At 43.1% G+C, this 16,675-nt stretch overlaps 1 protein-coding gene across 1 annotated transcript in view; it reads right to left on the reverse strand.

Moving 5' to 3' along the window:
* clpb (caseinolytic mitochondrial matrix peptidase chaperone subunit B) overlaps positions 1 to 13,928 on the reverse strand; it is a 32,799-nt gene extending 18,871 nt beyond the window's left edge. Inside the window, exons 1-5 of the mRNA XM_017423933.3 lie at positions 13,211 to 13,928; positions 12,860 to 12,911; positions 8,895 to 8,981; positions 2,320 to 2,423; positions 984 to 1,112 (exon numbers count right to left, since the gene is read on the reverse strand). Of these exons, the coding sequence (XP_017279422.1) occupies positions 984 to 1,112; positions 2,320 to 2,423; positions 8,895 to 8,981; positions 12,860 to 12,911; positions 13,211 to 13,664 (826 nt within the window). The 5' untranslated portion in view covers positions 13,665 to 13,928. The remainder of the gene's footprint in view (positions 1 to 983; positions 1,113 to 2,319; positions 2,424 to 8,894; positions 8,982 to 12,859; positions 12,912 to 13,210) is intronic.
* Between the last annotated feature and the right edge of the window lie 2,747 nt (positions 13,929 to 16,675).

Below are 16,675 nucleotides of genomic sequence, written 5' to 3' on the forward strand. Positions count from 1 at the left end.
AGGGGGGGGGGGGCACTGTCATCGGCTCAAAAGCCATACTTATTCTGATAATTTCTTCCACATCTGCTGAGTAAAACTAGGAAACTTGAATTAGGCTAAAGTTAAATTAGAAACTTGAAACGGTTCTTTTTCCAGAAGTTTCTCAAAAGCAAAACAGAATTAAAGGCCGAGCATTCCTTGAAGAAATGCCTACAACCCACAGTCTGTGGAGTTTTCGACTCGGGTCAGCGTGTGCCGAAAAATGTAGTAGTTGCGTTACTTTCTGAAAGATTCATTAAGGTCCATTTGTGAGACATTTTGATAGCAAACAGACACACACACACGGGCGAAAACATTTTCCAGCGCTGGGCGATAATGAGTGAAAGTGAAAATGTAATTTCTGGCTCATGAAATGCTCAGTGCACGTGTGCAACTGTTCCTTCTAGCTCGAAAGAAATTAAAAGTTAACAAATATATTCTAATTTGTTGATCCTTAAGCTGGAACGAGGTCAGTTCATGACTAGATTTAGCTTTGAATCTCTAAATTACTCTAATTTTCTCTGATGTGTTTTAAAGGTGCCCCTTAAATAAAGGTTAGTTGAGCATTGTTATGTTGAATTATGCCGTTAGGGAAGCAAAAAGAACTGATAGTAGAAACTGGCCATTTAGTAAATTCAAGTTGTCCTCTGATTCCATCGTTTTGACACGTGAAGACTTCTATCATAAGGCATGATGGGGGCAGAACATCATGCTCTGCTTACTTTATTTTATTTTGTTCTTTAGAACAGAGTAAACCTTAACTCTTCAGACACTTTTTTTCCATTGTTCCACAGTCCAAACTCCAAGATTAGTCAAAATAACTTCATGAAATGAGAAACCAACGCCAGGCATCACACTGCAGCGGGACGCTACACAACCTCGCATCTTTAAAACCTCAGGGGTTCTCCTGGATGAGTTTTGTGACTGGAGGAGGGGGTGGGGGGGTTTGGGAGGGGGCAACATACCAGCCTCCAGCAGCATGCGGACGGCGTGCGGGTCATCAGCCAGTGTGGCGTAGTGAAGCGCGGTGCAGCCTCGGAAACCCGCTCTGCTGCTGAGCCTGCTGCTGAATTCGTCCTCTCTGGACACCAGGACTGTGTGGAAAAAAAAAAAAATAGGTGGAGAAACAGAACGGGGTCATGACAACCGTTTGTGTTTTATTTTGGTGATCCTGCTGTTGCGGGGGGGCGGGGTGGGGGACACGATGGGATCAGTTTGATTTCTGACATTGCAACTACATATTGTGCAAAACCTAACAATTTAATGACAGTGGAAAATGATATAAATCCAGAGGATCTTCCTTTCAGATAAGACCAATCCAAGTTGGTTGGAGTATCTCTCGCTCTGCTCCTCAGTAATAGGAAAGCTACTCCATCATCCTCTCCTTACTTATTTTTCATAAGAAGACCTATCTTGTGCCACTTCTCCATTATCCGTTTTTATTTTTTTTCTGCCTCCTTCCTCTCCTCCCTTGTCCATCAAACTCTTTCATCACTCCCCCCCTTCCTCCATTCCCATAAGTTTGTTTCATCTATTTCCTGACTTCCTCTCCTCTCCCGCCCTCCCTCCCTCAGCATCCCACCCATTTCCTTCGACCCCTCCCTCCGTCTCTCCATCACTCCCTAAACATCCACATCTTCTTCCTGCTTCTCCATCTTTAACCTCCTTTTCATCCCTATTCTTTCAGAGCTTTTCCCCTTTCCTTTTTCAACAGGCTTCATCAGTCTTCCCTTTTTTTTTTGTTTCCACTGATAGTCTCCCTCTGCATTATCTGTGTGTGTGTGTGTGTGTGTGTGTGTGAGAGAGAGAGAGAAACACAGGGTGGGATAATCATAGCTAACCCAATAAAGCGTCGCACAGACCCCCCTAGCCCATCCATCAGTGTGCGTCTGGGAAACGCTTCCCCACGCTGCGCCGGCCCCACGTGGACCCAAACCTGACAGCCATATAAATGTCTGCAATATACATATCCCATATAAATATGTCTGCAGAAACCCAACACAGACTGGAGGGGGGTGGTGGTGGGGGGGGGAGTGTCAGAGTATATGTGTGTGCGCCATCACGCATGCATTCGTTTGGCTGACTGTGTCACTCGGAAAGAAAACAAATAAAAAATACATTAGTTGTCACAGAATATACGAAATAAATAATCCGCAACATGTGCATAAATGTAAATGTTTCTTCTCTTTCTTTTTTTTTTATGCAAATAATAACGCCTTCTAATATCAGCGGGCTAACGTGTGCAATAAACCAACCAAACCAAACCGAGACAAACGGAGAGGCTGCGAAAGTTTCTCCCACCTTCCAGCGAGTGGATGCCTTTCTCCCGGGAGGTGTCGTAGACGTTGTTGAAGTCATCCCCGGCGTTCGGGTCGGCGCCGGCCTCTAGAAGAACCTTCACCGCGCTGGAGAGCAGAAAAACAAGAAAAGCGACACACCTTTAAAGATATGAGTGACTCGGCTTAGAAGTTTGTATTTTATGGGAACGGCCGCGGCGAAGAGACGTGAATTCACCAGATTTTAAACACGCCCTCCACACTCTGGTTTTACAGTCGAGCTGAAAGAGCTTTTCTGCCACAGTTCAGTAAAACTCTGACAATTAGGAGTAAGATTTTTCTCTTCATCTTGATTTTAAGCATTGCTACTTAAGATATCTCCAAATTACGCACAGATAAAACTATTTAACTATTTGCTACACCTCTCTGGGACGCTCTTTTCATTAACAGCCACGTGACCGGCCAGCTTCGGCTCTAGATTTACTGAAATACGCTGTCAAATATTCCCCCTAACACCCAACAAATCTTTCCAGCTCACATTGCCCCAGTTCTGACTGTCTGTATCTCGTTTCACTCCATCAGATTCAGCAGCAGCACACGTTTCTCCACATTTGTTTCAGTTTCCGTGCAGCATTTTCTGTTCTGTTTTATACTTCTAGTTCTTTGACGTTCTGCAGTTTTTTAGGAAATACTGTTGGAGGTAAAAAAAAAAAAAAAAAAAAAAGATCTGAGGATCTCTGTTTTGTTTGACAAGTTTGCAATATATGTGTGCTTATTATCAAACTTGCTTGATCCAGCTTTCCCCTGTTTTTATTAAAACCACAAGCATGCAAATTTGGATAGCTCTAAATAATGCATTCGCAATAAATAAATAAATAATAAATATGTAATCTTCTGATGCGGCTCTTTTTGTTTGCCGAAGGTTTAAAACTGGAGCCACGGCGAGACTGGTCTCTGTCTCGTTTTCAAACATAACCTTGACCTTCTCAGTTTGAAAACAGATCCAAATGCAAATGTCCGGCTCCTCAGCTGACCATGACATTTTCACCTGATTCCCCTTCCATCTTATTCTGTCCCGTTATGGTGGATACCCTCCAATGGCATCTTCCCTTTTTTTTTTCCTGGTCCCCTTTCAGTCCATATTTGTCATTTGTCTGCCTCGTAACCCATCTATACGTGCACATTGAAGGGGCAAGGGTCGGGGTCCCATTTCCGGGACCGCCGTGTGACGAAAGTGCTTGTTTGTGCGCCGCCCTTCATTGGAGCGTACCGCCTTGTGAGGCGAACGCCAACCGCCTCGGCAACCCCAGTCACCGTGACCCGGCGGATATTTCAGGTACCGTCTCCCTCTGTCTACAGAGCCACATTCAGCTGGGCTGACCGCCGTGAACGTGAGCACTGGCTTTGACACTAAGACACACACACACAAAAACAAAAAGAAGAACAGTCTGCCTGAAAAACAGTGGCCGAAACGTGAACCCTGCCAGCACGCTGTTGCTTTCATTGAACCTGTGACCGAGCAGTGCAACCTGCAAGGGAGGGATGAATCATTGTGGAAATGGCCTGAAAGGGATTAAATGGAGTTAAATGGTTATTCATGGGAGGATGAGAGGGACCCTTTTTTATTTTTTTAAAGTAGCAGTATTTGAAAATAAAATAGATTACAGACTCTGTAGGAAAAAAAAAAAACTAAGCTCTTAAGAGCACTGACAAGAAAAAAAAAACGACAGAAATCTGAAATCTGCCATCCATTTTTATACGCCAAGAAAAAAATATAAAGTTTCAAGATAATTACTACATGGTAACACATATAGAATTAGGGACATAATATTTTTCACTAAAGTATAATATTTTGTTCTCAAATTACCTGCAAGACAAAAAGCCTGGCAAATAATTATTAATTATAATAATTATATTATTGCCAACATTTTTGCCCGTGTTGGTGTATGCATTCATTTGTATGTAGTGTTAGAAAATCTCTCATGAACCACAAGATGATATTTATTAAAACTTTCAAAAAGTAACACATCTACAACTTTTAGAGTCAACCTAATTCACATGGCTGCTACGGCCAAATGACCTTTGGAAACACAAAAGTGTCTTTAACTCAGGCAGTTACACAGCTACTGAGATGAAGTTCGGAGCGGTAGTAGCTGAGCCTCATCCCTGAGCTTTTCTTTAAACACGACACATCGGGCCATCTGTTAGAAAAATATCTTGTGAACCAGTCGCTGGGAGTCGCCTCAAATCAAGATGGCTGCACGCAGCTAATCCATCTTAAAACTGCACCAAAACGGCTAAAGTTAATGTAGTAGTAGCCGAGGGTCATCCTTAACACAAACTCCGAGCACCGCACCAAAACAGCTTTAACTCCATCCCTGCTTCTCATAAAGCTGGTCTTAGTTCAAAACTCTGACATAAAATAAAATACCTTCAATCTTAACTTTGTTCTGCATTTGTTTCCATAAATTAAACCTTATATTTACTACTAATAAATCTGTGAATTCAAACTTATCTATCTGTTCCAATTATATAATCTAAACCAAGTCTTTGGAGTAAGGAGATTTGAAAAACTTTTGATTAACAATTATTTTGGCTATAAACAAAATCTGGTAACATGAATCTGTACGGCAAAAACCACGGCTCATGTTTCCTCTTCATCACTTCATATGACCTGCAGTAGTTTAGGTAGTGCGCATCATCATCATCATCATCATCATCATTAAAGGAAACGTGCGTTCCTGTGGGAGACGGAGGCTGAGAACATTTTGGCCAGGTCTTTGTGTCTGACCTTGCTGAGGGGTTATAAAGGGGACNGGGGGGGGGTCCCCTTTGTTACTGTATCACTGTGGGTTTGGATGTGGGGGGTGGGGGGGGTCCATGACCCACAGAGGGCTCTCCTCTCACCCTTGCAAGCACTTCTACAAACACGCCGGCGCATCCTGTGAGACACACACAGACACACAAAACTCAAACTGAGTTCGGTCACACGAGGGTGGGCAGGACTTTGTGAAAAGACTTAATGACATCAGGAAGGTAAACACAGGAGGGAGAGAAAAAAAAAACTCCAGAGAGGAGGAGGAGGTGATGAAAGGAGGAAAACAACGCTTAAAAAAGATAAAAGAGACGGAGATTTCATTGTAAAGGACGGCGCTAAAACTAATGAGCTTTTTCCAAAAAGAGTTTACAGTTTTACTAATGAACTGATGATCAAGTGGCTTACTTTATTCAAGATATTCAGGAGGAGAGCTGCAGAAGTCATTTAAGGGCCAAACTGAAGGCATGAGGTTCATTCACTTCAAACAGCAGCCAAAACGTTAGAATTACAGACTTTTGGCCAGAACATAAAAAGGGAAAAAAGCAATATTATTAATAGACTAAGTAATTTTAATACATTGTATCTAAATTAAAGAAGATGGTGTTAAATGAACATAGAGGCCTTCTTGCCTATTTTACACCTACAGTTTAGTCATCAATATATGAAAGGAAAAGGCTGAACTGATGGATTCTTGCGTTATATTTTCTGACTTTTTTGGTAAGGGCGGGGGGTCTGAAAATGCAACATCATTCATCATATGTTTGACTGTGTTGCCCATTTCAAAACGACTGTCCAAGTTCCCGCTCAGCTGCATCACCACTGGCGCTAAGATGGCATCAGCGTCTCGCTGGAGGCTCAAGGTCTTTAGATGTCTGAACCTCCGGTTTCAACATGCCGGGCCCACGACGCCGTTCCGCTTCCACAGCAAAACAGCTGTGGTCACGAAACATTCACGAGCCACGGCCGGCAGAGCCACACCTTCGTAGTCTTCTTGAGTTTTTGGTTTCCGATCCGGCCCTGGAGGGGGAAACGGGAAACGGACGCTTCCGCCTTTCTTGTTTTATAAGAGACACCCGAGCCGAACTGACCATCCGTGTCTCTGACCACCTGGCCCAGATGCTGGAGCCCACTTGACCCCAACTCACCTGCTACACACCTGGGGTCAGAAGGAAAGGCGGGGGATAGGCTTTCTCCACACTTGGTTATTTTCGTTTTCAGCCCAAAAAAAAAAAAAAACCCAACAGGTAAAAACACGCGTAATGATGTCAGGCTGCCTATTTGACATCACTGAGCGTAGTTCTCTGTGCATAACTGCTCGAACATGTGAAACGCCTTCTTCTTTGCTGTGAAGTGCACTCTTACCGTAACAACAATCTGAAAAAGCTCAGCATGCAATTAAAAAGGACATTACATTAAAATCAATAAATGTGGCCGGGTTACAATCCCCTTGTTATCGTCTAAGAGACACGTTCAAGTACAATTGCACTTTTTGTGCTTTTTTAACAAATCCACAAGCATCTGAGTTCATAAAGCCAATACAAATATAATAAACAGTGGTTAAGAATGATAGGATTTATGAGATTTATAGCATTTAAAATCTGAAAGGGAAATTGTTCGACATGAACCAAGATGGAGAGCATGCAGTCCCCTAACGATTACCTGCATTTGGTCCAAGACGTACAGATACATCCTTTTCAGTGGTCTTTATTAAACTCCTCACCAACATAAAAACACTTTTAATAAAGGAAGTCCTTATATATGAACTGATCATTTCACTAACGAGACAATTACCATCCAGTCAAGTATTGTGTTGTAACCAAAACATGACAATATTTCACCAGGTGATCCCACTTCGTATCACTTTCCATTTCACCCAAAATAGGGCACTCATTCCTCCGCCTTCCCCTTGTTTCTACCCCACTCCCACCCATCGGGGTCACTCGGCCGGCAGGTCGGAATGGTCAACAGGCGTCACACTCGGCTGAGTGCTCATTGTGCACGTGAATGCAGCGAGGGAGGGCCGGAGGGAGGAAAAAGGCCGATGGAGATGGGTATTGTGCGTTAGAGAGTGCAAACAGACGGTCCGGGCCGCACACCCGATTTAACCCTACATCAAAGCTAGGCAAACACACGCCTCCCCCTCCCCTTACCCGACGTCTTACACGCACTGCTCCACCCTGATTGTCCCGCACAGCCACGCCTCGACCCCTGGATACAGGGGCCTCCTTAATGCGACGCCAACTTTCCCCGTGATGGCTCCGCGGCGAAATCCTCCACCTAGGCGATTACAAAATACCACTTCCCGACCAGGAAAATATAAAAACACTGAGTGAGGGGGACGCATAACTCAAGAATGAGATCCGAAGTGACGTTTTCGCTACAGGCTAGACCTTGTTCGTGAGTAATGCTCCCTGCGTTTTCACTTAACGGCTGCAAATAAAGTTGCGCGCGGCTGAGTAATAGGCAGTTGGCCTGTAAGATATTTGGTATAACCTCCCCTCGTTTGCTCGCCCGTGCGCTGGTGTGCGCGCGTGCGGATATGAGTGATGTGTGTGGACCAATGTTCTGTCTTCCCTGCAGCAGTGACGGCTCACTGGGGGGTTGGAGGACGGGATTAAACACAGAGGAGTGTCTGTCTCGCTGAGTTATAGCACTCATAACACAAACACACACAAAGGCGGCGCAGACGCACACGGACGGCGGGCAGAGACGCAAACACACACACACACACACACACACACACACAATCAAATTTGTACCCGGAATACACTTGACACGCAGAAAGACGTGTCACGAAACACGAAGTGACGCGTGTCCGTATGTTCCACGGCGGCACTCAAGCAGCGCACAGGATGTGAAGATAAAAATATACTGTGGATAACGGAAGATTTGGCAAGTTTTTCTTTTCAACCCACAGCCTTAACTCGGCTGCTCCACCCCTGAATGCGCTTTCCTTACAAATGTGGCACCATTTCCACTGATATAAGAATAACTGCCAGGAAGCACAGTTACAAGAACAAGGATCAATTAAACACAAACGTCCTTACGTTTCAAGCTACGTTTATTTAATTGCATAAGTTTTCACAGAAGGGAAGGAAAAGATCACTTCCACGATCGATTAATCTCACAGTCGTTTACTGATCTAAAAAATAAAAACTGAGAAGCTGCAGAAAACCATAACACGACCCAGATCTCTACAATTCCGTAATAATAACCAGCAATCCCAGGGAGGGTTAAATTTTCAAATGTTTGGCAACTTTTCCTTTACAAAAATCATTCAAAAATTAAAAGAAACAATGATGTTTTTTGTGATTTAAAAGAGTGTCGCTTTCGGCTACTTTCATATTCAGGTGTCACATAATGCTTTCCCCTCATGGAGACCCTTTGACAAAAAAAAAAGTGACCACATAGTCCAGATGAAGGAAAAAAAAAAGAAAGCTTGGTAAATTGGATTTGGCCCGGCCTTAACCTCGGCCCCTCTTTATGTTGTGTGTGTTCTGTGGGCCAGGAGGCTAATTGAATTTGTTGGGCAGAGAGAGACGGGGTGGGGGTGGGGGGGTCCGGGTAAACGCCGTCTGTCAGTCTGAAAAGTTGCACTTCTGAGGAGGTACTGTAAGAGCTGCGGCCGGATGACATATGCTCGCACGCCAACTAACACTGACGGCTGTGTGACCCCACAGCCACCGCATCACTGCTGCATTCGTTAAATAAAAACGGGGGGGTGGGGAGCGTGTCGGACGGTTAAAACGGAACTCGTTCGGGAGGGGAGAACGACCACAGACCTGTGCTGACGGTTCATCGCTGCCACCATGAGAGCGGTCCAGCCGAGACGGTGGCGGTGATTGGGATCCACGCCTTCTTTTATCAGCCTGTTGGGAAAAGAAACAGAAGATTGTGTCATTTTTACCACCGACACCAGCCTACAGCGGAGTTTAAAAAAAATAAAATAAAATGCAGCACATGGAGTAGCTCACGTTTTAAAACACACTAATAATGATTTATTGCTGTATTTATTAAAAAAAACATTAAAAAATGAGAAATATGGTCGGGCGGTCGCTTGTGTGTTTTTATTAAAGACGCATGAAGCATAAAACCAGAGCACGGGTGGTTTATGAGAACCTCTTTCAGCCCAGTCTTTAACTGGTTAATGCATCTATGTGAAGCAAGCCAGGTGTGTGTGTGTGTGTGTGTGTGTGTGTGTGTGTGTTGCGTTTTCCGCCTCGGGGTATAACACCAGGCGCTGGAGCGGCACCGTCCCTGTAAGCCAGTGTGTAAGGAATCCTCCTCCTGTCCGCTCTAGTGCGGGGCCGGGTGGGCAGCGTTAGTGTTTACAGTCAACACGGCGGCCTCTGGTCCGGCCCGCCCTCAGCGCCCAGTTTCCTTTAGGCTCCGTTTTTCACTGGCGGTTCTGCATGAAGCGCCGGGGTTAGGGCGGCTGCAGATCGGAGGGCGCCAGCTGTTTCGGCTTCAGACAAACTCCAACGAGTTAACGCGTTAAGGGCGAGCCGGCGCGGGGAGATAAGTACGAATGGGAAGCGTTATTTTTGCGACAAACACAATGACACCCATTCAGTTTTTGAGGTTGAACCGGCACACAAAAACTGGGGAGAGTGAGTCTGTTCATGGGAAGGATTAAATGTTTCACTAATGCAACAGCTATTACAGCAAAAAATGTGGCAGAGAAAATAAAAAAGACACGAAAAGGATGTTTAACGCACTAGTTTTTTAAAAATATATATATAAGAATTACTGATATCTGTAGCATCATCATTCAGATGCTTTTTTTAAAGCAGTAATAAATACGACTACAAGATTTTAAACCACAGCTTTGCACTCAAGTTCTACAGTGTTAGATGTCAGACCTTACGTTTTCTGTTCAGTCCTGCCTGTTAGAAAAAAGCTAACAAAAGGAAATAATGTAAAACTTGAGTTAATTCTCATTCCTTTACGTTTTGCTTAAAAGGAGACAGACTTTCTTCTTCTCTTTCAAAGTGGGCTTCGTTAATGGTTCTCCATGTTCTCTGAAAAGGCCTTCAACGTTTTTTTTTTTCCGTTCTCCTTCGGGTTTTGGCTGCTTTCTCACCCACCTTTATTCCAGTGCCTGACCACTTTCTCTGGACTGTTTTGTTTTCGTTAAGCCCCCCTGAGTTGAATCATTCAGGCGTGCAGAGGCGTCTAAACTCAAGAGACGAACCGGCGTTTTGTCGACACGCGGCGGACGTCTTACAGTAAATTTGTTCCCACTTTATTAGCTGAATCTTTACACAGTTTGTCAGATAAAATAGTACCTTGGCACCAACAAAGTCACCCAAAGACCTGAAAACCTGACATCTGTTAATGATCAGCTGAAGGATGGCGCATCTTTCCGGTCTCTGCAGGATTTGTTTTTTTCCCGCCCTGTTTCTTACAGGTAGGGATGTCCCGAGCCGATCACAAGTATTAGATCAGAGTCCAGATGAAGGTGCTTTTCATCGATCCGTACTCCTGCCACTCAGCTCAAGATGTCGCTGACCTACTGTCCTAAATGAGCAGAAGACTTTATTTTTGGGAGTAGAGACAGAGCTGCATTCAATATCACCAATTTACAGAGACGTTGAAAATCCAAACACGTGGCTGAGTCCACCGGGTTCACCCGGCTAACGCCTAAAGCCAACGCGGCTAAGCAGCACACTTTAGAGGAAACTCTGAAGAGGAGAGACAAGTCTCCATGAGTAACTCTCTGGATGACCGACCCAACGCCGCGTGGCAGAGGAGAACGGGTTCACGTCGCCTTTTGGATCACGGTTACGTCCTTTACTGGATCACGGTTACGTCCTTTACCCTCTCAACACTGTGTGAGCGACACAAGGATTCCCGAGACGAATGAAAAAGTTCACCATTACCTGGCAGATTATTGTTCTTGTTGATAATAAAAAAAAAACAACTTGAGGAACAACAGAGCTACAGAGGTGTCACACACATAACACTGACTTTAATGTGCTTATAGTGTGCAAACTGCAAGCCTGTGCTGTAAAATAATGCAAGTATCCATCTGTCCTTATTTTAAAATGACTCTTATTGATATCAGGGATAAATAATCTTGACCAGGACATTCCTACTTAAAGACATGACTTTTAGGTACTGTTTATCAAAAGGAGCTTGTTGTTTTAGGCTTGACACTCTGTTTTATGTCTTCCATTTTTTCGGATATATTTAAAATGTTTTTGATTTTTCGCAATGGAAAGCGTTTTAATGGGACATTCTGCGACCTGTCCTCTTACAGCAAACACACCCTGACACCCCAGCACTTCTGAGAGCTCAACCAAAGCACTTAACACACCCGTGACCTGCTAACTGGCCGGCCGTGTCGCTGCACTCTCGCCTGCGCCATCTGCCACACGCAGCCAGGTAACTCAAGCCTGCAAACGGAGACGTGAACACGCCGACACTCCAGATGTGTGGACCGAACACCGGCAACCAAATGCATGCCCACTACATACAACAATTAAAATAGATTAACACTTTTATTTTTTGATATGGTTACATCCAAGTTATGCGACTGACATGAAATCACACGACACATCAACACAAAGAGCTGCTGTGTTTAAAATACATCAGTTCTGTTATTTTGTAATTATATGAAATATATTTGAAAACAGGCCAATATTAGTACCAACACAGGTCTGAATGGATACTCTTGTGTCATTTTCTGTATCCAAGACAACCAGCAAAACTGTGTTTTCGCAAAGATTGTTCTTTTTAAAAGCACACACGTCCACGTCTTTTCACATGAGCAAATCTGTTTTGGTTACTCACAGCGTGTGATGCGGTCCCAGAAAGTCATGTCTAAGCTGAAGCTCCACCTCAGAGCTGGAGCTTCAGCTGCTGCAGTGTGAGAGGAAAAGAAAACTCTTCAGAGCAGCCTATGCACAGACACAGATGGTCCTCCTGCTCTATCTAGTGGTCACGGGCAGAACTACACCAGCAGGTGATCCAGGTGTGTCTTTTCTAACTGTGGATGTCCTGCTTTGGAAATGGTCCAACACAGGATTTGATTTGTGTCCACATGGGCTGAAGGTGACAAACAATGTGTTGTAAAGAGTACACACCCCTATTTTCAAATGTGGACACAGGAAGTTAAAATCTGTGTGCTCCGAATGATTTTCTTTACATGAAATTTCTACTTCTCTGTGTTGAGGCTCCTCTCCTAAAACATAAAACAATGCTTTAACTTTGGGTGAATGTATTAATTTTAATATTTGTGCAAACGATGATAATTATACCTTTGTAATAATCCAAAACAATGTGATTATTAACAGCTTTAGGTCCATACAAGCTTTACAAAGTTATATTTTTGCAAGCTTTACAAAGCTAATTTTAAATTTATCTGAACATGTTCAAAGCTCAGCATCCAAACATAGGAAATAGACAATAAAAAGGTGTATAATCATGTAGGGAATTACATGTTTGCTTGTTTGTTTTCCAGCAAAAAAAACAAAGAATTGAAAATAAGCTTTTAAGATAGGAGTTTGTAAAAACCTTAACGTTTTGTTCAATGGGTTTGACAAAAATGTTGCAATAAATGTTAAAGAACAACCACTATATCAGCCGCTGTATAAGAAGTGTATCCTCAGATTTGACATTTAACAAGTAACTGTTGAGCTAATTGTGGTTTAATCCATTAATTGTTAATGCAATACTTTTAATCAAACGTTCACTGATGCACTGATGCACTGATGGTGTGTGTGTGTGTGTGTGTGTATAGTACCTGGTCACATCCTGTGAGTTATTGGTCCTTGCTGCCTCCAAAAGAGCATCACCTTTCACAGAGAAATACACGGAAACATTAACTTACAAATTAATACAAAGATTATAATATAATTAAGTTCCAAAGTGCTTCACAACAGACAAAACACAATAAAGCAGATCAAAATGAACAATCATGAAATGCAACAATACAAAAGTGATCAAATAATTTAAAGATTAGACCTAAAGCTTCAGAGTTAAATATAAAGGTTTCTTGAAAAAAGTAAAATTTTCAGGTGTGATTAAAACCCCCTGGAGAGCTCTCCGACTGGAGGAAGTAAACTTTTCGTTTTTTAAGGCTTATGAAGTGTACCTTTGTTGTCCGAGTCTTTCCTCAGGCAGAAGGCCACCGCCGCTGCGGACAGCACACCGGCAGAGGCCACCCCTGCGCGGCCGCCTCCCCCGCCTGCTCCTCGGCCTTCGCCCCGGCCGCTCTCCTCCCAGTACTGGTTGTTGTGGCGCCCCCTGCTGGCCAGAGCGGCCCAGGAGCTGCGGCGGTTCTCCAGGTTCGACAGCCACCTGGGGGCGAGGTGGTGGTACTGCACCGATGGGTTCGCACCGGAGCCAGAGGTCTCCTCGGACAGAATCCCCCTCCGGGACACCCGGGACGTGGACACGATGGGGTTGCGGTTCGTCTCCGCCGCCGGCGTCTCGCGGACGCCCTGGCTCCTCGTGGCGCCACCGGCGCTGGTCTGGAGCACGCGGCTGCACGGTGACAGGCTGCGCGACCTTCGCGTTAGTAGCCTGGTGGGAACAGACGATAACATGGCGGTAAACTCGCAGAAAACGTAGAGGCGGATGAAACCTCCGGTCCGACGCTAATTCCTGAAGAACAATATATCCAGCAGGTCCAGTGTGCCGCCCTGACTGAAGGTGTGAAGCCCCTGGTCCTCAGATTACTGGCAACAACTTGAACGCATCGGGACGAAAATAATCGTAGCGTGGATGTCACCAGAACCCGCGGTGCATTCTGGGAAATGGAGTTCTTAGAGTTCAACTGTAAAGCCGTTGCTATGACGAAACGTGCCTCAGTTAGCCCGCATACCTTGACCTTTTAAACCCACAGTAATGTCATGTTTTCAGTCAGCGTTTCACATAACTGTAGGTAACCTGGTGTAGGTTTTAGTGAAACGATAGGTAGAAAAAAGTAAATTAACTTGGTTTTTGTCGCTCATTTGCTGAAGACTTAAACAAAAGCTTAAAACTTCTTATTGTTTAGCTACAAGATAACACTAAATACTATCAAATCTGCTGTTTGTCCTAATTGACTGATACAATACTATAGTTAAATGAACAGAGCATGTAGTTTTCTTTTTAGTACAAAACGTTTTGTTTACATCTCTTTGTTTATTTATTATATCCAAACAATAGAGAGAGTGTTTTCATTTTCCAGGGGTTTCACTGTTGTCCACTTTGTGCAGTAGCTGCTCTCTAAAGACCTTACACAGATATGATGATATAAGCTGTTTTGTAAAAGTACTTTGTTCATCATTACCACCAGATGGCATCAAGTCATGTGTTCATTGTTAAATGAATGAAAGCAGGATTTAAAAAGAAGTAAATTGAATACTCCTAAATATAGTCTTAACTTTAGGACACAGTTTTGTGAAGGTTTTCCTCATAAAATCTGCATAAGCACCATACAGCTCTGAATAAACCCAAACAATTGTGTCAATTTTTTTTTAATAATTACACTCTAAGAAATGAAATGTTAGGTGTAATAAACTCAGTCTTGTCAGCTGATTCCATTAAACCTTAAAAGTAACAAATATTTCAAGCTTTCCCCTCACCAAATAGTTAATGGATAGCAATGGATTGAAAAGACTTCCGTTTCCCAGAAGCACAAGGAGCAAAAATAGCTCAAAGTTTGTTAATAAATAGGAGCCCGTAGCCTAAGACACATGTGCAAGTAAGGAAAGCCCCTTGGGACGGTCTTAAATCTGCGACAAGAACAGTGCATTTTAAGCAACGTGGTTAGGTTGGATTTAATTAGCAATATTTAGTTACTTTAATATTTCATATCACTGATTTAGCGCAACAAAACTTGCTTATTTTTGACAAAAAAATAACTGAAACCATTAGAATCAAGATACATAATTATGTGTTTGAAACAACACCCATGTATTCATCCATCCATCCATCCATCCATCCATCCATCCATTTTCTTTACCAGCTTCTCCATCCAGGGTAGAGCTGGAGTCTATCTCCAGCAGTCACTGCGAGAGGCAGGGTACACCCTGGATAGATCTCACATTTAAACAACACCAATATTTCATTATTAGAATGTTCCTGCTCAGTAAGTATTGTTGTTTTTGTTTCCTGCGACCTAATCCTTCAGAAAAAGCAGTATACGTAACACATGTAAGTATGTACTACACTTTTACTGTGCAAAGTCGCACACGTCAGATTTTCATATGCCTTTTTCTTTTTTTTTCTTGTAACAAAAAATCTCTAGCTGTACCACCACTCAGCATGCACATTAAAAGATGCCTAAGATGGAGCATAAACCTGAGAGGAAACACACTTTATCACTTCCTGTGGGTAAAACCTATTATGATGAGCCTGAGGTTCAATTTATCAGCCTGCTTCTGCAGTTTACCTTCTCATTTCCTGTAGATAGTGAGGCTGCAAAAGACAACAACAGGCAGGCATTTACACTGAAAACACTGGTAAATCATTTAGGAAAAGAACAACACTTTTAATGACTTAATTAGTGAGAATATTACCATGGCCTTGTAATGTCCAGGGTGTACCCCGCTGATGATAGGTCCCTGATGACCCGAAACAAGAACAAGAAAATAGATGGAAGAGTTACACTTTGAACACATTTTTCACACATTCAAAGACATATTGAGTGATATTTTCTATTTATCACATAATATACATGTGTTTAAGAGAAAAAAAATCACATCCTTCTACTGCCTTGAGTGCAGCACGGTTGTAATTTATTAAAAGGGTCGGTGATGTACTAGCAGTAGACTTACTGTGCCTCAGCAGACATGACTCACACTCTGCCATCATAAATCTGCTGGCAACTTTCAGAGTTGTCACTGCAGGTTTGCCAGCATTAGGTGACATTCATTTCCCCCAGCAGGCACATCTGTTATAACACCGCATTCTCACTGGCTTTGTGTGGCAGCGTGTAAGTCCGGGTGTTGCGTGGAGTTAATAATTTTAACGACCGCGAAGGTGAAGAAAAGAGCCACAAGTGGTCCGACTTGTTGGGCATTTATTACTGCTGTTTGCCACACTTATGACATTGAATTTTTATAGACTTTACTTTTAGTTAACTCTTGAAAACAACCCTTTTTTTTGGAAAGTCTGTGTTAGTTTTCATTACGCAGGGTTCACGTGAGCCAGGTCGTAACCTAAACCTTCTGTGCTAGCCTGTCTGTTTGTTTAAAGATGTGCTATTTATTTATATTTCATTCGTGGATATGAGCGATGAATCATACCTGTTTCTAAAAATAGTCTCCCTCGCTGTTCATCATAAAACTGGATGGATTAATCAGTCATGGATGCAATGACTTATATACTATTATATAAGTCATTCCATGGATGGATATGAGTTTCTGCAAGTTTCATTAAAAAATATCCAGTAGTCGATTAGATATTTTAGTAACTAATGCAAAATCCCCTTCCTTAATTCTTTAATATATGGCTCGCTTGTAGCTGAAGCAGAATACACTTTGATGTAGTGTTTTGTGTTGGAAGCATGTTGCCCTGAGAACGTTACACGTGTACTTGTGGAGGTGGGTGGATTTTACGAGGCGCACCT

The sequence above is a fragment of the Kryptolebias marmoratus genome, linkage group LG2, assembly GCF_001649575.2.
Source record: "Kryptolebias marmoratus isolate JLee-2015 linkage group LG2, ASM164957v2, whole genome shotgun sequence".
NCBI classification, from domain to species: Eukaryota; Metazoa; Chordata; class Actinopteri; order Cyprinodontiformes; family Rivulidae; genus Kryptolebias; species Kryptolebias marmoratus.